This window comes from Solenopsis invicta, chromosome 7 (genome assembly GCF_016802725.1).
Source record: "Solenopsis invicta isolate M01_SB chromosome 7, UNIL_Sinv_3.0, whole genome shotgun sequence".
NCBI lineage: Eukaryota > Metazoa > Arthropoda > Insecta > Hymenoptera > Formicidae > Solenopsis > Solenopsis invicta.
The window spans coordinates 11,923,382-11,949,526 of NC_052670.1; the positions used below are offsets into that span (position 1 = coordinate 11,923,382).

At 33.3% G+C, this 26,145-nt stretch overlaps 1 protein-coding gene across 1 annotated transcript; it reads left to right on the top strand.

Moving 5' to 3' along the window:
- Positions 1 to 296: 296 nt before the first annotated feature.
- On the top strand, positions 297 to 24,838 carry LOC105202436 (clotting factor G beta subunit). Its single transcript, XM_026134083.2, has 5 exons — positions 297 to 922; positions 12,759 to 12,939; positions 19,643 to 19,947; positions 22,031 to 22,182; positions 24,296 to 24,838. Exons 1-5 carry the CDS (start codon positions 829 to 831, stop codon positions 24,464 to 24,466), a joined length of 903 nt encoding a protein of 300 aa, XP_025989868.2. The 5' UTR covers positions 297 to 828; the 3' UTR covers positions 24,467 to 24,838.
- Positions 24,839 to 26,145: the final 1,307 nt, after the last annotated feature.

Below are 26,145 nucleotides of genomic sequence, written 5' to 3' on the forward strand. Positions count from 1 at the left end.
AAAATGCAAGAACCAACAAGTTCCAGTGCAGAAGAAAATATTTCAAACCCGGAATTTCCGCCGAATGCAAATGAATAGTAATAATAAAAGTAATAAACAATCTTATGAATAATATTATAGAAGATTGACTTTTTTATTGACTTTCTCCTTTTATTTTCCTTTCTTTTCATTACGTAATATTTAAAATATTTTTTTTTTTTACACGGTGCATTACGCACACGTAAATCTTTAAACGCGTTTTTCTCGCAAATGCTTGAGAGGCGGGTCCTATTACTTTAAGATGAATTAGTAGAAGAATAGGTTTATAACGTATAAAAAGTTCAACGAAATCAGAGGGGACAATGTCTGGTGCTCGCTTGTGAATAGATACGTTTTAGGTGATCGATACGCATTCAGCAACTTTTCCCTATGTTACAATTGATTGACTGCTCACGCGCGCTCGTCAACAAATCCCCGGTTAATTATCTAGGTCTTTCGGCCTTTGACCGATCTACAGTTCGTCGTGAGAAATTTTCATTGAAGCTCGCCTTGAAAATTACGCCAGGGTCGCCTCGAGTTTTATCGGTGGATTTCCGTGAACGAACACACGGGTGTTATCATGTGTATCGATGGCCGCGACTCGAATCCGAAGTTCACGGTCTTGCGACACGCCACGCATTGCGGAAAGTGACGCTGAGGCAAGGGTGATGGACGACGACAGAGAGAGAAATCTATACGAGAAAGATGCGACTGTGGTTGCACGACGTATAAAGAAGCGCCGGCACGGGCGAGAGTACGACACTTTTTGTTCGCCCTCCGACAAAGCCTCAAGCGATTCTGCGAAGAAGGATGTCCGGGTTGGCACTTTCGAGATTCAACGCAATGGCGCTCCTTTTACTCTTTGGAATTTTGTTCATGCGGATTCACGCTGAGTACATTAATTGTAAGTAGATTCTCGCTAATTAATTTTTGTCGTACCGCCAGATGAGATTACAATGTTCCTGCAAATAACATCGCTTAAAGAAATATAAAATATTTTCGAATTTCAAACAGCATTGAAGATTGTCTACAAAATTAACTTAAAAATGTTTATGCACACATAGAGAACAATTGCTTATTACTTTCTTTAATTCAAAAAATTTCTGAAGACTTCTTAGAGAAAATATTGTCAAAAATCTTGCAGGAACAAACTAAATCTTACGATAATTGCGGATGATACTTAAGATGAGAGAGATGCAATGAATGTGAAATATTATAAAACTTTTCAATGAAAATATAACAATTCAAAATAAAATTGTGTAGGCATATTTCTGTCGAGCATGGTATTGTCGATTACGATGTCGTGGGCACATTTCCGTTGTCGATCATGCTACGTTTAACGGAGCACAGTGATTTTCGAGACTGTGATTGGCTCCGCGAGATCGTACAATCGGCCCTGATTTGTTATTGCCGTTGTGCCCTCACGCGCGTTAGGTAAAGCCCCGGGTTTGATGCGCGGTTCGGCAGTTTTGCCAGAGCTGCCTGCAAGCATTGTACAGTATTAAATACACAGACACTTTATACGTAACTGACGACTCGGCTTGCGTTAATTTACCTACCAACTATCCATTCTACAGACCATCCGTGACAAAAGCCCCTACAGACCTTTTCAGAAGTGGGATTCGCCGTGATAATGTGGAAACTTACGTTATTGCGATATTCGGCGGTGTAGTGGTGTGCGAGTGTTGATGATTTCGTGCGCGCGAATGTAAGATGATGGGTACTGTACGCTCTGTGAGAGTAACCCGCGAAATATTTTTGCTGCGAGTAAAATGACTATCCAAGTACTGGCTGTCATTCTGTGAATCATTCGTGCCGCTCCGACCTGAGTGTCAACAGCACCATAAAGCCGCTAGAAAGTAAGGACTTAGCAGAATTAAAAGAAGCTCTCCGCGACAGAGGATTGCCGACGAAGGGAGCAAAGGCCGAACTCAGCCAACGACTAATTGAACAAGATCCGAATATCTGGACGACTTTAGACGGAGAGTTAAATAAAGTATCGTGTAAGGAAAATATATCGGCGGTCGCGCAGGAAACGAGGCGCGAGCCGACCGACGAGGAAGACGCTTCTGTAACTCGTGGCACGCTCGACGACGACGACGACCGGTACCGACGAGCAGTACCGTATCTGCGACTGACGCCGTCCGGGGCCTTAAGAATCTTCTACCAGAATTCAACGCCACAGAAAATACTTTTTGGAGGTGGAAGAATCAACTCGAATTACTAAGAAATTCATATAAGCTGGACGACAATTCAACTAGAATTTTGATAAGTTTACGACTAAAAGGACGAGCGCTCACTTGATTCCATTCGAGAGCAGAGTATTTAACATTGAATATCAACGACCTTCTGGAGAAAATGAAGCAAACATTCGATTTGCGCCCAGGGAAGATGACATTCCGGAAAGAGTTCGAGGCCCGTATTTAAAAGGTGGACGAGCCGTTCTGTGACTACTACCACCAGAAAGTGATTCTCGCTAATCGCGAAATCACCGAGTTCGGGAGCAAAGGCACCGTCCTTTGCAGGAAGGGGGAGACATCAGTGAATCAATGAATTCATTGATAATGAATCCCTGGTCAGTTAATTAGATCATTCCGTCTTTGACTAATCTACAGTTTTTCGTAAAAAACTTTCAATAACGCTCGCCTTAAAAATTGGATAGTCTTATGTTCTCGTAACTAAATTAATAATTATTTTTCTAAATTTGTTTTAAGTACTACTCATAAAGATCCTTAATTTTATACATCGAAAACAATCTTAATGTATAAAATCATGCTACATTATTATTAGAGATTTTTTTCAAACTTTCTTGTAACAGCAAATATAACTGCATTTTGATTGTTTTTTTACACACTAAAAAAAATTGCTAATCTGACAAAATTTGTTTTGAATAAATTTCTTTATTTCAAATATTAAGGTATTTAAGTTAAATATATAAACTAAAGTTCAAGTATTTTTAAAGTTCAAGTATATTTAATTTAACTAAATATTTTATGTATTTATTATAAGTCAAATACATAGACAGTTAATTTTACAAAATTTAGTCAAATTGAAAAATTTAGTCAAGTTATTAATTTTTTTCTCAGGGCATGTTTCATGATTTCAATTCTAGATATTACATTTCTTATTCTCCAATTACGCGAATGCTATTTCACGCTACAGCATGCAACTCGAAATATGATGCTGCGCTGTGTCTTATTACGCGCTGTAATAGTAATAACGAAATGTTCATAAAGCATATGTACTATCATGCGCAGGAAACACTCTCGTGCACTTATTTTCGTAGCTATCCGTGAGAAGTGGAACCTAAAGCTTCTTCTGTGGTTCTCAAAGTTTAGGTAGTAAACTTACTTTATCAAACTACACAACATCTATGGCAAACTCTATATTAGTCAGTTCGCTCGAAACTCTGAGAAGCTCGCCAACTATTCCCGCTGCAATTAATTTTTCGAAAACTTATTTACTGTGATGTACTATGCAGCATATCTCACTTAGGCATTATTCCAAGAAATTTGAATAATTATGTTATTTTAATCTCAAATAGATCGTGTTCAACTTCTTTTATCTGTCACATTAAAAATATTTTGTTAGATAAAATGACTATCTTTCCTCTCTTTGTAATTTTCTAAGAATTTTTTCATATATTAATAATTACAATTGTAGGTAACTGTTTAAAAATTTAATCATAGATTACATACGATTATTACCTAATATTTTACCGATAAATTTTTGATATCTCAAATCTTCCATTTATATTATAATATACATTTTTCACAATATATATTTTTATCCTCTATGTAATAATAAAACAATTAACTTAATATAACATATATTTAATTAATTGTACAGAAATTTTTACATCAAAACTTTTACTTATTTTATTAATTTTTGTACTATTTAAAAAATTTTTTAATACATATAAATGTAAACTTCATAATTTCTCTTCGTCTTTTTTTAAAATTAGATTATCTTTAGTTTTTTTTTTCAATTATTTACTGTACTGTTATTCACAAAATTCACGCGTATATATGAACGTATGTGATGTAGTACGTTCGAATACATAGGTTCGTTGAGCATAAACAACTAAGCGAATCAGTTATCCCTGCGGGAAAAATCAATAAAAAAATCTATAGTTCAATGTACTATCAAAGTTTTAAATGCATTTGCTATTTTTTATATAGAACAAACGATTCTTTCGTTTAACTAATGAAACGAGTATCATAAAGTTAACGCGAAATTGGAAAGCCGTTTAGCCAAACGAAACTTTATTTTGCATTGCTAAAACCTCTAATGAGATTATCGAGTCATTTATGGGAAGAGCGCTGGGATGAAACGGCGAGATGCGATAGCATGGTTTGTTACTCCTCGGCTTAACTACGAGTAGCTTGTGCGGTATTCAACGAATGCATTTATGAGTGAACACTAGTTTAATTATTATAAAAATAAAGTATTAAATAGAGAATAGTGATTGCCGAGTAAGTGCGATAATAGAAGACAGGTAGAGGAGGTTTGTTGCAAATCGAGTCTCGTTGCAAAGTCGATGCAGGAAACACCAAAATGTATTTTCTAATGATTGGAACAGCGGTCGCATATTATTAAGTACATTTTATGTTGCGGTTCGTTGCCGCCGCTGACGACGAGATCGGCCGGCGACGGTCGCTCTCGAGCTTTTCTGTGGGTTGGCGTCCATTTAGTCAGAGTGGAGGCATTAGACGGCGAGCGGAAGTCAATGGAGAATTCGGAATAGAAGCTTGCGGATTACGCTGAAACACCGGAAGTTAATAAACCGAATTTAGTGTTCGCCATTAGCGTAGCGAATATTCGCTCCGCACTGCCAACCAATACTTGAGAGTAACTTAACCGAAGCAAAACAGACAAGAGAAACGAAAGAAAATATGTGACAGATGTAAATGTATCCTCGAAAAACATTTGTAAAATATTACATTGTTTACTTTCATTTCGAGCACATGTCATAATTTAAGAACTAATTTTTCCTTGATTAACATATAAAATCACTCGAAGATCTCTAATTATAATATCGATTATAAAAAGCATAATTTAACTGAATAAAATAGTAAGATATAGATTCAAGACCGCGACTTGTATGGAACAAATTTAATATCAGATAGGCCAGTTAATTTGCTAAATAAAGTAGAGTAATTTTTAATTTTTGGGATAACACCTAGAAATATTTAGCAAGTTGCACTTTTGCTGTATCATTTGAGTACTTGCTGCAACAAATGGCAATCAAGCGACTAAACACTAATATAACAACCAAAGCATGTAACCAATCACATCAAATTAATATGGCTAGCAGACCTTGTGATCACGTAATTGTTATCCCGTTTGTAATCTATCTGGTCACATGGACAAAGTACGCTGAAATCATACTTGCTAAATCATACTTTGATAAATTTTAGACTTGGTTTGATTTGCATATTCAATCGTTTAAAGTAACAAAATTTATCAGATTATTGCATAACATATTGTAAACATCACAAATAGCAAAAGGACGAATGTTTTAAAGAATTTTATTTTCTTTTTACCGAGACATGTTTTTAGCAGATTTTGGCACAAATTTATAATCGTATTTTAACATCGATACCGTTTATTTTTTTTCAAACAAGTAGATAGAGGGATGGGTAAATATTTCATTCCGCGTGTCAAATTTTGACGGCCAACCGACCGGACGATCGAGATAAAATGCATACGCATGGAAAAAATGATGGAATTAACGCTCCACAAAAAATTGTCTCCCATGTTGATTTACGTCCAAAAAAGCTCCTGTGCCAGAGACAGCGCGCTGATAGATTATTTGAACAACACGTCCCGGTTGCATAATGCAGGTTGTATAGAGTGTCATTATCTCATTTACAATTCACTCTTTGACGCGAAACATCAGACGGAGCGCCGGCGCTCGGATAAATTTAATAAAGGTAATTATTTGTTTTATCGGCAATAAAACGATCGTTTCTGTTAAATATTTAGGCTCTGTATTATGTGGAAGCAAAGCAAAGTGGTTTATTCATCGGATCGATAACTGCGTACTAACTGTTCCTTCGTTGAACAATTACATTGATTGTTATAAGTATTAATTTTACGCATCGTGACTGAATAATTAACTGCGAGATTATGCAACATAACGCAGGTGCGATATAATATTAAAAATAATTACTCTTTCATGTAGTCGCAAGAATTGAATAAAATTTTGATAATTATACTATTCGGCAGGTTGTAATCAACATTAGCGTCCATTAAACAAATTACATTATTTTCCCAAATTCTGTGTCCCGATGCTGGAGCTTGTGCCATACGTTATTTAATTCGCATAAACATGTACCTTAACATAATTAAAATATTTTTTAGAAATTCAGTTGACGCGTTTAAAATGTAGCGATTTATAAATAAGATACTCGCTGTGTTACATGGAATTATATTCCTTGCATAAAATATTAGGCTCAGGTATTACTGCTATTTCGGTCGATAAACAAATTACATTTGCGCGCAAATTACGTTGCTGTTACGTCGTAATTTACGATCGTTTGAATATATGATCTGCATCAAAAATTGAAAAAATGTGGTTTACTGCTAACAGAAAAAGAGTAATGACATATTTTATGGAAGTGCTCGAGGAAATAAATTTAATCGAGTGATAGAGCCAATAGTTTCAGACTATTTAAAACAAAAAAAATCAGTTACATTTTTGCCACCATTTTTGCTTCGCTGTTAAGTGTTAAATACTCAAATGTCAACTAATTTTTTTAGTTAAATAACATTTTGTTATTTTTAACTTCTATGTGCGTCAAAATTTATTACTTAACATAAAATATTTAGTTAAAAAAACAACTCATCTACTCAACACAGATTAAATTACTTAGTTTCAAATTAAGCGATGTCCGTTTTAATGCATGCACCTAGTGAATAATAAATTAAATTTGAATTAAATTTAATATTTTTATAGTTAACTTGTTTAACTTAATTGTTTTAGTTTAAATTAACGATATATTAAGTAGGAGCAACAACGACTTATAAGTTACAAGAATTATTAAAAATAATTCAAATTGGGTAGAATTCGACACTACGAATTTAACAGTGTTTTTCGCAGGCAAAAGTGCACTGAAGGAAATATTTTATGAAATAGACTAAATGTGTAGTTAAATAGTGATCAAATAAATTTTATAGTTATAATTACTAAATATGTAATTGACTTGATTAAATAATCTGTAGTCTTAACAAAACAATTGTTTTTATACAACTATAATCAAATAATTCGTTAAACGTAACTAAGTTTCTGGTACTAGTTATTACAAAATTCACTTGATCACTAACTAAATATTTGATTGATATTTCTCTGTGTGGATACGTGAAATGGAAGAATTAGCGGGTAAGCCTTGTCACAGGCCGCAGAAGTTGGGAAGTACACGACCTCGGCGTAGCTGAGTAATTCCAGATTTTGTCAACGATCGTTCAATGTCAAAATTATGACGGTATCAGAAAGGTTCTTAACCCAAGACTCCATAAACTTCTAATGCCTCGGCAAACTGACTCGGCTTATTGAAGACGATACAGGAAAAAGTCAACACGAAACATCCATTATTCATGCGTTTTGATAATACAAATATAATACCAGTACAAATTATAGAAATTATATTTAGTACATATCATCAGCAAGAATCATATATTCTTCCAAAAAGATTGATATACCTGTCTCAATTCGTTTTCCATCGTATTCTTTTATCCTAATATGCATATGAAATTATGCATCCAATGTGATAAATCATGAAAATGCACTGATCTTTGGGTATTACACTTCGGGTATTACGTTCGACAGGGAACAATTTGTATGCCAATTGCTTATCGAAGAGATATCAAAACTGTATTTATTAGCAGAAAATCAAATTCGGTGTGATATAAGTACGTTACTTTCAATACGTATCGGTAAAATTGGAACGCTTCCCTTTACGCCGTCGCGTTAAATGCATTACAATAGCGATTTTAGATTTGTGACATTTCAAATTGACCCAGAGAGAACACTTGATATAATTACTCGGTGAGTAATCTGCGAAGCACTTTTTATCTCGTTGGTTTTCCAGGTGAGATATTGAGCTCGAAATTGTTCCGACAGTTGCCCATGGTTGTCTCCAGATTTATCTTATCATTGGCAGAGAATCAATATTAGACGAAGTATAATCTCCTTCATATTTAATGTACATAAGGCAAAACATTGTACGTTGTTAGGATAATTTGACGTGAAAGATTTGTAATTTGAATTTTTCCCCGTTGATCTTTCTATTTGATTACAAACGCGAATCAATACATACTCATTGACAACGTCGTTTCTTTCTCGTGCATTATGTCTTCACGAATTCGCTGTGATAACAATTTGTACGATTTACTTTGCAGCCAATACAATAAACGTAACTGTGACTTCGATTGCCAAGGTACCGTTGATTTACAACTACGGCCAGGTTTCTTTGAAAACGTGCAGAGAGAAAGAGAGAGAGAGAGAGAGAGAGAGAGAGAGAGAGAGAAAACTCTTTTTTCCGAAATCCCAAACACAATCGATCCGACTGGAAGGATAAACGGAGTGCCTTCACACCAAACCTGGTCACCAAACCGAGGCGGCATTGGTCGTATTATTATGATCGCGTCCCCGGGCTGCTTTTGACATATCTATTACGCGTTTCGGAATAGAGGCGACTTCGAATTCTATGCTACGAACGCGACCCTCCCGGTCGCTTCGACGTGCTTTCCTCGCCCGTTGTGAAAGAGCGACGAGGATGGTTGGAAATGTGGTGGTGTAGGCGTAGAGGTCCAATTAATCAGTCGGGGCGTGAAACGAGAGGGGGATCGACTTGTGTGGGTGGTTTGCGGGAGAAGGGGGGAGGTACAGGGCAGAGGGTAACCGGGGTACAACGCGTGGGGCAGGGACGTCGCAGGGATTGTAGTGACAGATCCGCCGTATCTGTCCCTATCTGTTCGGGGCATTAAATCCGTGCGACGCCAAGCGCTATATGCCGCGCCACGGGAGGGGATCCGCTCGAATCGGTTAACATTTCGGTAACGCGATTTCGGGGTTTCAATTAAACGCAACACAAACAGACACGTCGCGCCGCCGCGCGCCGGTCAGGTCGAGGCTGATTTTAAGAATTCTCTTCCTCCGATCGAACCGAATGTTTGTCTCTTTTACAAATATGCGTACACTGTTAAATTCGCAGTGCCAAATTCTATCTAATTTTATTTCAATCATTCTTGCCCTTGCTCCTACTTAATGTCGTCAATTTAAATTAAAACAGAGTTAAACAAATTAACTGTAAAAATGTTAATTTGACTCAAATTTAATTTATTATTTAATAAGAGCATGCGTTAATACTAATACTACTTACTTTGAAATTAAGCAATTTAACCATAGAAATAAATTGATCAGATGTTAAGTTGTTTTTATAAATATGTATTTTGTGTTGATATAATAAATTTTGACACCCCTTATAAAAAAAAAATACACAACTGGACGTTGGGGGTCCGAAATGATAGTCAAATTGAGTGTTGACTCCTAGATAAACCTTCACTTGAGGATTAACACTTGAGTGTATTTTTTTATAAGAGTTAAATAGAAGTTAAAAATAACAAAATGTTATTTAACTGAAAGAATTGGTTTAAATTTGATTCTTTAATATTTATCAGTGTACACAATTAAATCAGTCATGGAGCAATCAATTCTTTTATAACTAGAGAAATCGATTATTTGTTTTCTAAACAGATGCTTTACAAATTGGAAAATACATACAATTGGAAATACGTTTGAATTGTGATAGCAATTTGTACGAATCAAAAGATTTAATAATAAACCGTTGGGGAAAGGCTTTTCCATGTTCGTTTCTACAACAATCGAATCAATTACGATTCGACGTAATTGGTGCCATCTAATTATTATTAATTAATAATACAATTTATGATTATTGTTTGTGGTATAACAATCTATAATCGCCGATTGCAAAACGAATGCGCTAAACGAGTTTGAGATGACTGCATTTATCGCGTTGACATAATAGTATTAAATTAGGTTTCTTTTAATTGATGCTAATATAAAATCGACACCTCTATTTTTTAAGTTTTTTAAATTAATATAATATGTTCTGTGTGAATGATTACCTAATGTTTCGATTAACTATTGTATGACTTCGGTAGAAAGTTTCGTATTTTTTATTATTTATTTCAATGAAAAATAAATTTTTCAAAATTTTTTCAAGCGACAATCAATATTGTTACTAAATACAATATTTTTCTTCTAATTTTTTACAATATTTACACAACAAACATGAGTATTCCCAGACAGCACCATGTCCAAAATCGCAGTATGATACGTCGATCGGAATATACGTCTTGACGAGATAGACTACTCTTGAAAACTAAAGATACTTTTAGGAATTTTTTCTATTAAATAAAAATAAGATATACTCTGAAAAAATTATATATGTTTGAAAAATATGTACGACGTAAAAGTAAATATTTTTTTCTTTCTTTCTACAAGACAGTACAATATGGGATTGCAGTTGCTTGCAATGCGATCAAATATTGACCAAGATGTCCAAGATAAAAGTAGTATTAATGATTTGAAAACAAAAAATGTTTTTAAATGAGTAAACTTGTAATGTTCGTCTAAACATCAATAACTAATATCGGTATATTTTCAATTTGACAGTAGTTTGAAACAATATTTTGAATTCTTTCATTTTTTCAATATGTGATTTAACAGTAAATCGAAATAAACGGGCAAAAGATGTTAAATGTAAATAATCTTTATATTTATATTCATTGAGAAGAAAAAACGTTTAAACTTTACAAAGTCTTCTTCAGTTGCAATGTAAAATTAATCTTAATATATAAAAATCAAACGCATTAATTTATACGCATACGTATGTACATAATTGATTCTTTAGTATACGCGTTCTGTCCACAATTGATTCACTTAATTTCCTTATTAAGAATTAATTAAGTACAAGGTGATAAAATAGTCGTTTGTCAGTGTACGCATATTTAATCCGTATATTTAATAGTAAATTCGTTAAGTTATTTTTTCCTACTAGATTAAATATAATATATAACTTACATGTAATTGAAGATGCGGTAATATTTGTAATCGGAATAATGCGACAGCCTTCCTGTTTAACGTCTTCAAAATCAATAATTTCGAGCGGACAAGCACGCGTGTAGTTAACATTATTTGCATGTTTTGACGCTATCAGTAATAGATATATAATTTAGTAAATTTGTTAAGAATATTCAGATAACAGTCATCATAATAGCAATTCTGTATCGTTAATGAAATTCAATCAACTTTATTTTCATTTTTTTCCCTCTTATTTAACCCTAAAAAAAATAGAAAAAAATCAAGACAGTTGGTCGAGATTCATACAATAATGACATGTTTTATAAGTACAATTATAAAAGTAGAAAACAATTGAACTGGTAGTTTTTTTAAATCATAGCTAATTGTAAGTACCACATTCGAAAACAGAATTTCGAGAGAAATGCGTTTTAAGTTTTATGAAATATTGTTTGCTATAATATGTTAAAATGTATGTATATGTTTTATATATGCGTATACAATATATAACAACATGTCTTATTCTCAAGACTATAAGCTTTCAAAAAAAGAAAAAAACATGTATTCTTTGAGTTTTGAATAGCAGTATTCCCTTAAGAATATTATTTAAACATTTTTTAGACAATATATTATAAAAACATCTTTAAGATATGTTTAAGATGTCTTATATCCCGATTTTTGATGTGCGGCCTGGATTGGCTTATAATCCTGTAATTCGCCGTGAATCTTTCTTTCTAAAAAAGAAATTCCATTATCGAATTAGTTTGTACAATTTTCAGTAAAATTCACGATTTGAATCTGTTATAATCTAATCCTTAAAATCGATCACATTGTCACTCATCGGTCTTCAGATATTACTATTATATTCATGGGAGTCGCGCTCTACTCATTTACGCCACGTCACGAACATTAATCATCAAATACTAAGGACGATCGATAACCTGTCAATATGCTCTCATAAACAAGAGTGCAGATGGTAATTCCCTATCGGATTGGAATAATCGAAACATGGACCGATGACCGATACTAACAGCATTTGATAATAATTGCGATGTTTCTCAGACAATCCCCAATTCTCTCGTAATTTTCCAAACTAGTGCGCAAATAATTTATTCAAATCAATAAAATATTGAATAGACATACATAATGCATTTGTAGTGAAGTAAATAATAAAAAATTGAAGAACAAAAAAAGAACTGTAAAATAAGATCTCCTATATTTCCAACATCAACGTAATTTATAGATATTACCTAATTTTTTCGAAAGTTGATGACAATAAATTCTCTTGCATGGAAATCTATAAAAAAAATATATATATAAGAATGGAAAAGACACTAATTGCGAGAAAACGACGCATTAATTGCTAAGTGTATTGTTAGATTATACAGCGTGTCGTCCGATTTGGCGACTCGCTAGACACTCAATGTTCCGGTACTCGTCTTCGCTTCATTGGCGCAACATAAAGAAAAGGTAAGATTAAGCTGGCGTCTAAGATCGTGTCGCTCATCGATCGACGTTAGCGGCTTACAGTATCAGGCGAAACGTGCGAGATGTTTGCACCGAGCCTCGCAGCGAGATCACCGAGACAATTAATCGTTATCGAACATTAATCGAGGAAATTCGTATTTGATAGTGGCAGATGTTCCGTGCGGTAGGAGTGAGAGGATAGAAGCAACAAGGATTGTCGGAGGTCAAAATGCAGCCCCACGTGAATTTCCATGGCTGGTGAGCATTACGAGAAAAGGTGGACACTTCTGCGGCGGCGCAATTTTGAACGACAAATTTATATTAACTGCTGGACACTGTTTATGTGTGTAAGTAATTTTAAACTGAATTTTAATTTTAATAATTAATCTTTTTAATCATTTGTGTATCACAAGTTGTAACGCTGCATTTTTGTATCGTACGCAGAAATCGCAAATTCTTAATTCATTAACTGATATGGAAGATTTATCGCGTCATGAAAAAAATTATCTAAAATAGTTCCAAAAATCTTTAAACTTTAAATCCGCTGTTGATCTTCATATAAAATAAAATGTCTACAAGTTAGTTTAATAAGAAATTTTTTCAGAGTTGAAATATTGTACATACATATTAAAAAAAAAATCTAAAATTTATTGTGTACAATTATTTTAATTTCATTTGTTGGAAACATCAGCATTTGCAATAGATTAGGTCCCGATTAATTTTTGTTTCTGTAATAAACACGTCTACCAAAAAAAATTAAAATTATATAAATGAGAATAGTGTCTAGTTGATGGCCTAAAATACAATATATAGCATAATTTTGCTTGTACTTCAGTAACAAGTTTTCAAAAGATGCATCTTCATTAACGGAGTATATAGACTTTGTAAAGACTAAGTCCTTTATAAAGTAGGCTTTAATTTCAACGGTCGATCTGAAACTTACAATTTCTTGACAACTTTTAATAGGATGCTCGCATATTAAATTTCGTTAAATCCGCCGGAGGCCCGATTATTATCTCAAAGGTTATCTACGTAAAGTATTCCATTTGATGTTGTCGAGAATTTCATTACATATCAATTTTGTCAATTTTTTATTTAATAATAATAATAATTGACTCATTTTAAAGCTTAATGAATAAGATAGTGAAATTAATGTTAAAATTTGAAAACTCGTAAAGAAAAATTAATAAAACTAATAAAAGAAATTCATTTAAGATTTGTATCGATTCCCAATTTTAATATTTTGATTAGATTCACATCATATCAAGATATTTTCAAATATTTTTAAAATTTTTAAAATTCAGACTATACATACACACAAAACACTTAGTCAGTAATTGTTCAAATTTATGATTATGTGAGACATACTACGCAAGTTTATTTCATTTGCAGACGATTTATCTTTTTAAAAAAATTGCTGCTATTCCGCGAATAATAAATCACGCTCCTCAAAGGGAAAAAAACTTGATACGCTTACGCACGTATAAAACTGATGGCTGACATAAAAGTTATTGTAAAATTTAACTGATTTCACAGAAATGTTATTCTACCTGCCGTATAAATACAGCAAATAGATATATACCGTACATGTGATTTTTATCCATGTTACTATGTCAAACAAAAACAAGTAAAAATCGCACAAACTGCATTCGTGCAAAATTCGTCAGCGATAATTGATCAACATTCCTAATAAAATAGATATATAGATACTACAAAAAACCCAACGCGTATTTGTAAATCTTGTACTAGGCAAAAAAAAATTATTCATCACATGTCACTGAAAATCTATTTAAATATACTAAATTATTTATTTAGATTACAGTTCTCACTTCCAGCAGCGATAAATAAAAAATGAGCGATTTGTAAATAAATATCTTTCTAGAACGCGCATTATAAATAAATTGCTATCATTGGAAAGCAGACGAGTTCACACAGCAATGTATGCAGGATAGCTTTCGTGTAGATATAATTAAACGGGCGAGCAGACCCATAGCCGGGTGGGCAACAAAACGTACAGATATTGCGTATCCCTTTCGGTCACTGGACAGATTACAGAAGGACAGGATGGGGAGGGCAATAGGGGGCCGTTCGGGGGCGACGAGCGGCCGTAGAGAGAATTCAGCGCCGAGCTTTGGCGTTGTAAACCATGATTGCGTGTAGATTACAGACCACTCGGTAATTGCTGGCGGCCATGCAAAACGTATGGAAAACGCTGCAACAAGATGCGAGGCGGAAGGGCGTGAAAATGAAGGTTGCTGTGTCCACTATCGTCTCACTTTACCTCATTCTGCCCACCCCCTTCAGTTTTTCCTCGCCGCTTGGTATCATTTACGCGCAAAAACAGACAACCCGACGCTCACCAGTGATATCCAACGCCTCGCTGTCGTCAAATTTATGGCGACTAGATCCCTTGTTATCGTGTATCGCGTATAGAGAAAAAAACAAATAAAATTTATTGCAATTTTTTTCTTGGTATTTTTAGCGATTAAAGTTAATATAAACGCAACAGTGGCTAGACTTAGAAATATTGTTACATAATTCAAGTTCTTTAAAATTAAATAAAGACATCGTTTCTGTCGTATAATTATCTTATTCAGCGTCAGAGAATTTAAATCTTTAAATGTTTTGTACAAATTGCCAAAAATTTCCTATTTAAAGTTGCACAGATCTAATTTGTTTTGTATATGTCTTTAAAGAATTAGAAAAACATTAGAAAAAACAAAGAGCAAATTGAATTGAAAATAAAGTTTCTATAATTGATTAGTTCAGGACTCTCGAAATTTAAACACAATTAAATAAGAAATAAGCTATACAATCATTTCTATTACAATCAAATGTTTCTACTTTGGAGTCATCTTCAGCGTATCAATATAAATAATAAAAGTCAAAATATGTAGCCGTCATCAGTCATTGAAAACGGGAAGCAGTCGAGTCACCAACGGTTTGCCAAATCCGTCGTGGCATCTTTACCCGTGGCCGTGTCGCAGGCAATGACATAGATAAGTGTCATTGCCTGCGACATGGCCACGGGTAAAGATGCCAAAGTGAGTCGAAACGTTCGATTGCAATAGAAATGAATAAATGATTGTATATTAATACGTGTGATTGCGCACTTTTACCCGCGCTGACTCTCATTAGCTTATTTCTAATTTAATTGTGTTTATAGTTTCTCTATTAGTAAAAATGAACATATAAACACAAAGAAAAAAAATTATAGTGGTGGTAACTATAAGGAGACAGCCACGCAAGTTTTGTTAATAAAATTATAATATATAGTTAAGTAAATTATACTATAGTTATTGCAACCAAATTAATGATTAGGAGAAATAATAAAAAATAATTGTAATATACTACATTATGTAGTTATTATAATTCTTATAACAAAACTTGCATGTTTGTCACCTTGTAGTTGCCACCACAACTTTTTTCTCAATGAAGTTGCATAAAATTGTAAATATTTTGTTGAATAACGTTTATTGGCCGAAAAGGACAATTATTAATATAAAAGGACTTTTATTAAAAGTAGTCCTTGTATTTTCATTCAATATAAACTGTATGCATAGGAAATGGAACTCGTTAGATTAGTAAATAATCAAACAAATTATAACGTGCTGTTCTATCGAGCTGGTGACGCGTCGACCAATTACTATTAATACAATACATGCGCTGTGAATAATACGGTTGATTAATCATCACGCAAGCAGGTATGAATTATGCCCTTATACAGCGATACAAGAACTGGCAACCTAGCGATGCAGCGTCGATATTTCTCGTTCGGCGATATCCCACGGTAAATTAATGTTCAGCAGTACCTTATTACCAACGTCATTCTGCGTGCAACGTTGCGTAATTCACGGACGCGTCCGTGTGCCGATACACTAGTGCCAGGAAAGCCGCACTCCGATTTAACGAGCCGAACCGAAATTAATTCCAATCGATTTACCGATTTGGCGTCCAATTAATTTTTAACGAAGCCGCTGATAGAAAATAAAAAATCAGTCGTAGTGCCGAATAGCAAATATTGTTCGTAGAATGAGAGCAGGATGCAATTGCGACAGTGTAGACTAATCAATTTAATTAATTTCTGTTTTAATTTATTTTAATAGATTGGAAGGCCTATATTGATTTTGTTCTTCGTTTTAATTGTCTCCTAAATAAATGAAAAAAATAGCACAAAAAATTAAAAAAATTTTAATAAATTAAAATATTCGAATTTTATACAGATGGATATGTAAATAGCTAAAACTAAATTAGACCACATTTGATTTTATTATAGCGATTACATCGGTATTAGGATAAAGCAATCATTTTACATACATACATACATTTATCTATATAATTAGTCGCTTAATTATTAAATATTATTAAATATTTATAATATTTCTTTTTATAGTAGTAGAGAGATATTTTGATCGTTGCTGTTATTATTAAATAAATTCAATGATTTTCAGGGGGGAAAAGAGTTAATATTTAATAATACGTGATATTATTTAATCTTGTTCAATTTAGAATTGTGTTATGACTGAAAATTAATTCGGCGCGCAGTTCATTAAACTTGAAAAAAGTATACAAAATCACACAAATAATACAAGCACGAAGACCAAGCTGCGACTGTAAAAGGCATTCTTGTTCAATTTGTATTTGTACTTCTTTTTATATTTCGATTTTTATAATTAGAATTATATTCACAAATAATATCTATCTAATATGTGTATTGTTCAGAGATATTTGATTTTAACAGTAAAATAAAATATAATTCTTTATATAAATTGTGTAATTCTAATTCACGAGTAATGAGATCGATATAAGCCGTTTGTTAAATATATGCATAATATCTATATTCATCTCATTCGTGAATCGGAATTATAATTTGTATGGAAAATTATGTTTTGTTTTGTTGTTAATGGAATATCTCTAACAACATGCATACTAGATAAATATTATAAATATTTATGGTTCCGCTAAAATATCTAAACATTTAATGTAAAATAATTTTTGTTAGAACTATGAGTTAAACCATCAAAATAATTATGAAGATGCTTAAGCTGCAGTAGAATGCTAACATATTTTGCAGAATTGTTTATTATCTTCTCTTGAATGCCTTAATTATTTTTATAAAGTCTAATAAAATTATTTTCTTATCTCCCTCTAACTAATTTTTTAGATTAGTACTTCAGCAAAACTGTCATAATATCTAAGATATTATAAATATTTATTTGAAAAAGACGGTTTTACTGAAATATTTAAAAAAATTAGTTGGATACAGATCAGAAAATAATTTTGTATGACTTCATAAAAATAATTAAGACATTCAAAAGAGAATAATAAATAATCCAGTAAAAAATTTTGATATTCCATCAATTATAGCTTGAGCATCCTACATAATTATTTTGATGGTCTAATAAAAATTATTTTCTGTATCTAGCTAAATATTTAGATATTTTAGCAGAACCATTGTTTCTGTGTCATAAGGAAGTGACTATTATATCTCACAATATACTGGATAGAAGAAAGCGATAAGCATGACCTTAATGGCAAATTCTATGCTGTATTTGAAATAAATTCTTCATAAACCGACAAACTGTGTCTATTTATCTCAAGCGAAGACACTAAATGTAATAAACGTCGGCTTATTATATTAAACGTTTGCTTAAACAAATCAGCATTGCTGTAATGGCCGTCGCAATGTATCTCGTCGCAACGAGCAACGTCCTCCGTTGCGATCCGTCTGAGCGCTTGTGCATTTTAATTGGAAAGGTGCGACGCCGACGCCGCGCCGAGGAGAGAGAAGCGAGCGCCGGAGATGCATTGAAAGTAAACCGTATAATCCGTGAGCCGCGGAACAATAGCGGGGACGATGGAAAGGTCCATTAAGGCGGCTTTGTAAGGAGCGGCGGCGAAACAGGGCCTGGAAACTTAGAAAACGCTCCGCGATAAACTCCAGAGAAGCGTGAGGGAAGATGTGCAAGGGGTTACTGACAAAAGTGGGACGGTACGGGCTTGCGAAACACAGTTCAGGAGATGCGGGACGAAGACAGGGGGCACGGACGGAGCGGATAGTCCTTGAGGGGGGACGTAATATTGTTAATTATTCAGAGGTACTGTGGACCAATTAATTAACTGAAGCCACTCCGGCCGGGTCAGGCATTCAACGGAGAGCTCTGCAGACGCGTCGTTCGAGCGGGACAAAAATCCCGGTTAAATAATTACTGACGTCCAAGGGAAAAAAAATTGCGAAAGAGCTGGAATTCGTCGGCACAGTTGAGGGAGAGAGTTTGGGTGGGAGTAAGAAATGAAGGAATGCATCGATAATAAGGGATTTTTCGCCTCGAACATTTCTATTCTCGTTGCCCTAAATTTGCGCTATGATTACTTGCTGGTGTCATTCCCTCCATTTAGACTTGGATTTTTTGCGGGAAAACTCGGAAAGGAAAAGATAAAGAATACGCTTTGTTTTTCGCTCGCGATTTTTACGACGCGAGAATAAAAATTTTTATCAGAAACATGTAAGTCGAATCTTGGAGTTTCTCAAATTGAAAGATACATTGAAAAATTCGTATTGTATATTACACATCTCAATTTTTTGGGTAGATTTTTATATGTGACATATAATGTGCATATAAGAAATGCTTATGTGGGTATTCGTAAATCTTTTATTCGAATTTGCAAATATAATAATTGTAATAACTAATAATTTTAATAGATCAACAGATTATATGGAATGCACATTATTATTCTTTCTCGCAATGCATCACTGTTTTCAATTCTTTTAGATTTTGCATTCTCTTTAAAAAAAAAACGAGAGAATAGATTGAATGTTTCAATATAAAGTGCATATACATAATTATAAAATTCTTGTGCATTGTTAATAAAAAAATATACAAAATATATTAAATTAATTATGTAATTTATACTTTTGTATTCTTTAGCACACGTTCCTGAAAAAAAGAGAAAGAAAAGAAAAGTGAGAAAAAATGTATTAACTTCAACAGGTGCTAAGTAATACGGCGTATCGTTCGTAAATTAAATCTGTCTTCGCTTCAATTTCAGCGGCACAAACAAAATTCCAGTAAAACAGTTGCGCGTCACTTTGGGCGAACACAATTTAAGGGCTCCAGAAATTCCGGCCGCAAGACATGAAAGCATCACAAATGCGGTGTTGCATCCTGGTCACATGTGCGGCAAGTATGTGGACGATATTGCTCTGTTGGAGCTCGCTAGACCGATCAGTTGGTCGGAAAGCGTGAAACCCGCATGTTTACCTGTGGCCACAGGAAAACCAGGGTATAGCGCCTTCGGCGGCGTGGATGCTATAATAGCCGGATGGGGATGGCTCGGAGAAGATAGAAGCAAAAGTGAGTAAATAATTATCCTTCTTTCGATATTGATTATGTACGGGCAGAGGAGGGTAATAGATAGCATCTCGGGATTAATTCATTACGTCAGCTATTCGCCTGGGCAAACGTAAAGTTATTATTTGTAAAGCTATCGTGACCCCGCCGGAAGTTTGAATTTGTCATGTAATATACCATAATTTAAAAAAGAAACAATATTCCTTTCAAACGTACTATAAAATATTTAACCCTTAAACTTTAATGGCGGTCTTACAGACCGCTATTGAAACTTTACCTATCAATAACTTGCTCGACATTCACAAAAGGCGCTCTAAACTCATAGTACCTTCGTACGCCATCTGTTCCCATCAAATACTGCAGTGGTCTCATTATCTATGCGCTGGGAATGTGTAAAACGGTTGAAAAATTATAGCGGTCTCACAGACCGGGATTTGCGTTACTTTTTCGCTGTACTAGGTATGTATGTATGTATGTACGCATTTCATCGTTTACATTTTATTTACACATTTCAACTTTTATCTACTGGTGTGACGTTATATTTTAATGTTAGGAAAATTTGCATCAAATTTGGTTCAACTTTCTTAGGATTTTTTAAGACTTAAAATTTTTCGAATAAAAGTAACGATTTTTTGAAAGTTGGCCCTTTTCAAACTTTGACTTTAAATAACTTTCGAACAAATCAACGTATTAACTTCCACTTTGTAAAAAAAAATTTATGCTTTTTCAAATATATTACAATAAGGATTCCATTTAAAATATTTAAATTTAGAAGTAAGAGCACCCGTAAGAGTACCCTTGAGAGAAACAATCTGTACAATCTCCTTAAAAATAAGCTCCTCGAAATGATCAAACACGTATTTCACGGTTTTTTATAATTTTAAACCGTTTCCGAAATATAGCGAATAAAGTTTTACAGACTTTAGAGACTCCTTGTACATGAGATTTTCTTGCTAATCCTCACATAAAAACACCTTTTTGCGCCTCCCTTATTTACAAGTATTTCATTTCTCTTTATATAATAAAAATTTCTTCTACTTATTAATAATTGACGAGTACATCGGGGATTATTTCTTGCCGCGACCGCGATTGTATAATTCACGGGTGGTGAATCCCCTTTAGGGACGCGGTGGATTACGCAACAATTCTACTCGATCGTTAACTAACTTACGAATATCAGTCTTCACAAATATGTGAGATACATTAGAAAATTCGAAGAGTTTCGATAAATTTTAGCACGATAACGATCGCGTCGACAAAACACGCGCCAAAGTTTTCATAATCATCGAAGTTACTGCGAGCGTTAAAGTCCTACAGCGTAAAAGTACGAGTATACCAACTCTTCCTCCATCTCTTTCTAAAATCGATAAAATGGACAGTCATTTTGCTTATAAAATAGAAATCATTAAGATGCGCCTTATTTCCGCGAAAAAGTCATTTTAGTTTAAAAACATTAATTGATAAATAGAATTATAAAGATTTTAAACATTATTGTGCGATTATGATAAAAAAACTGATATTTCAATAAACAAAATTATTTAATATCATATGTAAAAATTATTTAATTTTTAGACAGGAGGTAATATCCTCCGTCTTACAATCAGCTCAAAATTGGTGTAATTAATGAGACCCATTAACTAGATATTAATTGTACTTTTAAATTGTAAAACATTTTAAATATTATAATTAATACAACAACTAGATTACAACGTAAACAAGATACGCAGTAATTATTATTAATTAAATTTATCCGTTAAAATATGTCATGGCTTTTCATGAATAATGCTTTCCATGTTTTCGTAAATAACGCTTTGTATGTAACAATTCTTCATGATGTGCTAGCAACATGATACCCATTTAAGCGTGCACATTTATAAAATTTAAACATCATAGAGATATGATTGTAGTACTGTAATGATTTTAAAATGTTATCTCGTCGTCATTAGACCTGGTTGCAGTTCGAGTCAAGTCTGCTTTAATGATATTCGGTGTAGCGGACACCGATGAATGTTGACAGTAATCTATCCGCGAAAAAGTCGCAGCGTAAAAACAACGTAGAAATTATAATTATTGTTATTATTTTCAGACAAGAGAGCGGACGTGGTACAGAAAGTGGAAGTACAAGTAGTGACAAATGATATTTGTAACGAATGGTACGCCAGTCAGAAGAAGTCAGTCAAGATTAACACAACGCAAATGTGCGCCGGCTTCGAGGAAGGAGGAAAAGATTCTTGCTGGGTAAGTGAAAAAGATGTTCCCGCGTTGTGAATTTGCCTTCCCATCGCGAGAAACGTCCGCGTAGGCGTTCGCACTTTTGCGTTTCCGTATCGTTGCTTGCACGGCTCTGCTTGTCAATCGCCCGATCATGGAATTCATGGTTCGTCGGGCGGGCACGACGCGAATTTCAATAAATACCCACGCTACCGTGGTAATGCGTATACAATGCTGTTCAGGCATGATAGCCGACCATGCTGGATGATACTGGTTCCCGGTAATTGGATCGTATATAATTGCATTCGCCTCGCTCCGCGGATCTCCAACGTAGGTATTTATGCGAAATTGTAACAGGAACTGGAGAATGAGCGATAACGTTTACTAAAAGAACGAAGAGCATTGTATAGGCTACAGCCAGAAAAAATTTATGTTTAAAATTGTTTCTCTAACTTGGTATTTTTAAGTCGAAGTAAAATTTGCCTTTGAAGAAAATAAAAATTATTTATTTGATATCAAGAAATGATTTTTTGTTCAAACTATTTTGGTTCAAATTATTCGTTTGATTTGAACAAATAATTTTTTTAGAAATGTATGTAATAACTCACAATTAATGTCAGTCTACAACCTTGCTTTAAGAGGCCGTAAGCCGTAAGGTCGTAATTTTACCAAAAATAGTTATCAAATCCTTTTTTCAGTGCAACGTAATTATTTTAATGATCCAATATAATTATTTTCATATCCGTATTTTCAACAAAATCGTTGTTTCCGTGCAAAATACCAAAAACAATGCTTTCAATTGTTCATCATGTTTGAAAGTGTCCCGCATAATTATGTAGCTAGTTCAACAAAAAATCATTTTCAAATTTGTATTTCAAAAGCTCCATTTTTGAATACTTTAGCAAAAATACCAAGTCTCACTAATTAAAAATTAATAACTCTTTCTTTACATTATAAGAAACAGGAGAGGTGTGTACATGTGCCGTAATAATTTGTGAGCCAATGATTTTCTCCCTATTTCCTTGTCCCGCGTCCTTCTTAATGGGGATGAGATATACACTTTGGCCAACACGCAAGTACTAGATTCACATCGTCAATTGAGACTAACAGCACAGTTTCCGCGAAGGCAACTCCCATGGGAATCCTACCGCGTTAAGTCGGCGACCACAAAATCGGAACAAAAATGAAAATACCACTCCCGATCTTGTCCTCGATAAGTTTTCTTCGCGTTTCTCTCGCGCCCTTATCAGCAATTTATATTTCCTTCAGACGAAGATATTCCCGGGAAAACAATCGAAAACGGACGTATTGCTTCGAGATATATCAAGGAAGAACGGAGTCTCGAAAGTACAATCTCGCTGAAGGTTCCGATGGGAATTGAGATGTGCTAGATTTCCTGTTTACCTCGTTTGCGCGAGAACTACGACTGGCAACTATAAAAATTGATTTCAGGATATATTGGATGTATCGCGCGGATTGGAGTTGAAGAATGTTATATTTAGCGCATCAAAAAATAATTATTTTTCTAATAATTTCAGATGTCTTTTTAATAGCTGCACGAGAAAGATTTCGATACGAGATTACTTTTTTAATTTAACTTTATTTTTAAAAGAGTTTAGTGTAATAAATAACTCGCTTCGCGTGCACTTTGGCGCGAGACGCGGCTCTTGATAAATCCAAATCATATTCATTGTTCAATAATAGAAGCATTTTAACGAATTGGGTGATATTCTCTGTCAAGAACTGTTGTTTTTCTTCAATAAAAATATCAAGATGTCGACATTTTTTTTATTATAAACAATTAAACTTTTTTATCAACTTTCCGTAAAAAGCAAAGGAGAAGAGCAATATATAAATTCTTTTTTTTTTAATATTATTTAAATAATATTAACGCATTGCGCGAAATGACAATAACCGATGACAATAAACGTAGAATCGTTAAAAGCCCGTTTCCACCTTGAGAATTCCCAGCGACGAGATTTACGATCCGGATCTGCGCGGAACGATACCGAAACCCATCGTGATGGATACTCCCGCAACCCTGCAATCCGTATTAGAGCAAGTGGAATTTGCACCGCATCGTTTACCATAACCACGGAAGCTTACGGCACAACTGCACGCATCCTGTATTTTATTCCAGGCTGACAGCGGTGGGCCCCTGATGGTCGGAAGTCACCCAGCCGGGCCCTTGATGGTCATTGGAGTGGTTTCAAACGGTATTGGTTGCGGTAGGGTACGACTTCCTGGCATTTACGCGAGAGTCTCCGATTATGTTTCTTGGATAACGCAAGAGACAAACTCTAGTCAATAAACTTGAACGACGAAGATAGTGCGAATTTTTATCTTGCCATTTTGACAATAACGTTTAACAATGAACTGAATTGTATGCCATAATGTAAACGATATAATTAGAATAATTTATTTAAATCAATGATTCTTTTAGTTTATATATATTATAGTTAATATAAATAAGACAAAAAATTTAGTGAGACAGTTAGCCGATGATTGGACTTTTAAAATCTGTTATATGATAACGTTACCAATATATTGTCACATTCGCAAAATGTGATAGCTAGTTAACAAAATAACAAACGTGGTAGGTATTAACAGTTTTACTGAAATGCCAAAAATGTATTATGTACTTATATTGTACTATAATTAAAATAAAACTTTATATTGTCTATTTACTTTTTAAAAATCTATGGTGCAACTACTTCATTATGTATAAAATTGTAAAATATAGTTCCTTGCATTTAATAATTAATGTGTAATATAAAAAATACTGTTAATGAACAGATTTACTTAAGGAAGTATGGGTGATATCTCGGAAACATTACTAAGATTGTAAAAATTTCACAGTTTGTTCTATTGTTACGTTTGTGTATCTGTATAAAATGTGAACACAATTCTCTTATTGGTTTAAAAATTATTTAATTTTTCTTTATTTTTGATTTTATAAATAACTTTTAAACGAGTAAGTAGAGCTGTATCAATTTTTGCACAAATATTTATTAGAATTTTGTTAGTATACGTAAAAATTTTTATCTATTTCGTGTGTGCAATGCTTCTTCCTTATCAAATTTGCAAAAATTGCGTTTTTCTGCAAAGTTGATAAAGAAAAAATATTAAAAATTAAATCAAAATTTTTATACATACTAATAAAATTATAATAAACATTTGTGCAAAAAATGATTTAGATCTAATAACTCGTTTAAAAGTTGCAACTTTAAAATTGCAACAAAATATAGCCATTTTTGTTGCAAAAATTATTATAAACCATAAATTTTTCATTGTTTTTCTCTAAAAAATACATTTTTATTTTATAATAACTTTTGTAGCAAAAATGAATATATTTTGTTGCAGTTTTAACTTTTAGCTTGGACTGTATAGAGGCCAGAACATCTTTAAATCTATCTTAAGAAAATGTTTCTTTATATTTTTCACAAATAGAAGAATTAAATTTTAAAAATACATATATGCAACACAAGATACATGTCAAAAATGTAAATAATCTATAATTTTTTATAGAGTATTTAAATAATCTATCTACATATCAACTACACACATTCAATACATTTGATTCTGTTTTAAGTTAATTAAACTGTGTGTATATACTATTGGTAAAATATTACATTAAAATAATAATCTTACCAGAACATAATTGTTTCCATATTGAAAATCTTATGCAAAGATTTAAAATGAAAGATTATTATTGCTATCCTAAAAATACTTAAAAACTTGTCGATTATCAAAAATTGTTAGTAGATAAATAATTATAAATTATATCGCAATCACACAAGCAATTTTAGCATAAAATTTTTCTATCAGAATGCAAAACGTAGCTGGCGGACAAAATGAAACGTACATATACTGTAGAGATGGACAAAAAGGATTATAAAGATTTTCGGATTAACTCGATAATTAACAAAAATTCGTTGTAAAAAGTATATGTACAATTATCCTATATGCGAATTTGTGCAATATCGTTAA

Excerpts from the sequence above, each read along its gene's own strand:
- LOC105202436 (XM_026134083.2), top strand. The coding sequence starts at position 829 with ATGTCCGGGTTGGCACTTTCGAGATTCAACGCAATGGCGCTCCTTTTA. Across the intron at positions 12,940-19,642 it reads GCTGGACACTGTTTATGTGT|CGGCACAAACAAAATTCCAG; the intron begins GTAAGTAATTTT and ends CTTCAATTTCAG. Across the intron at positions 22,183-24,295 it reads GAGGAAAAGATTCTTGCTGG|GCTGACAGCGGTGGGCCCCT; the intron begins GTAAGTGAAAAA and ends ATTTTATTCCAG.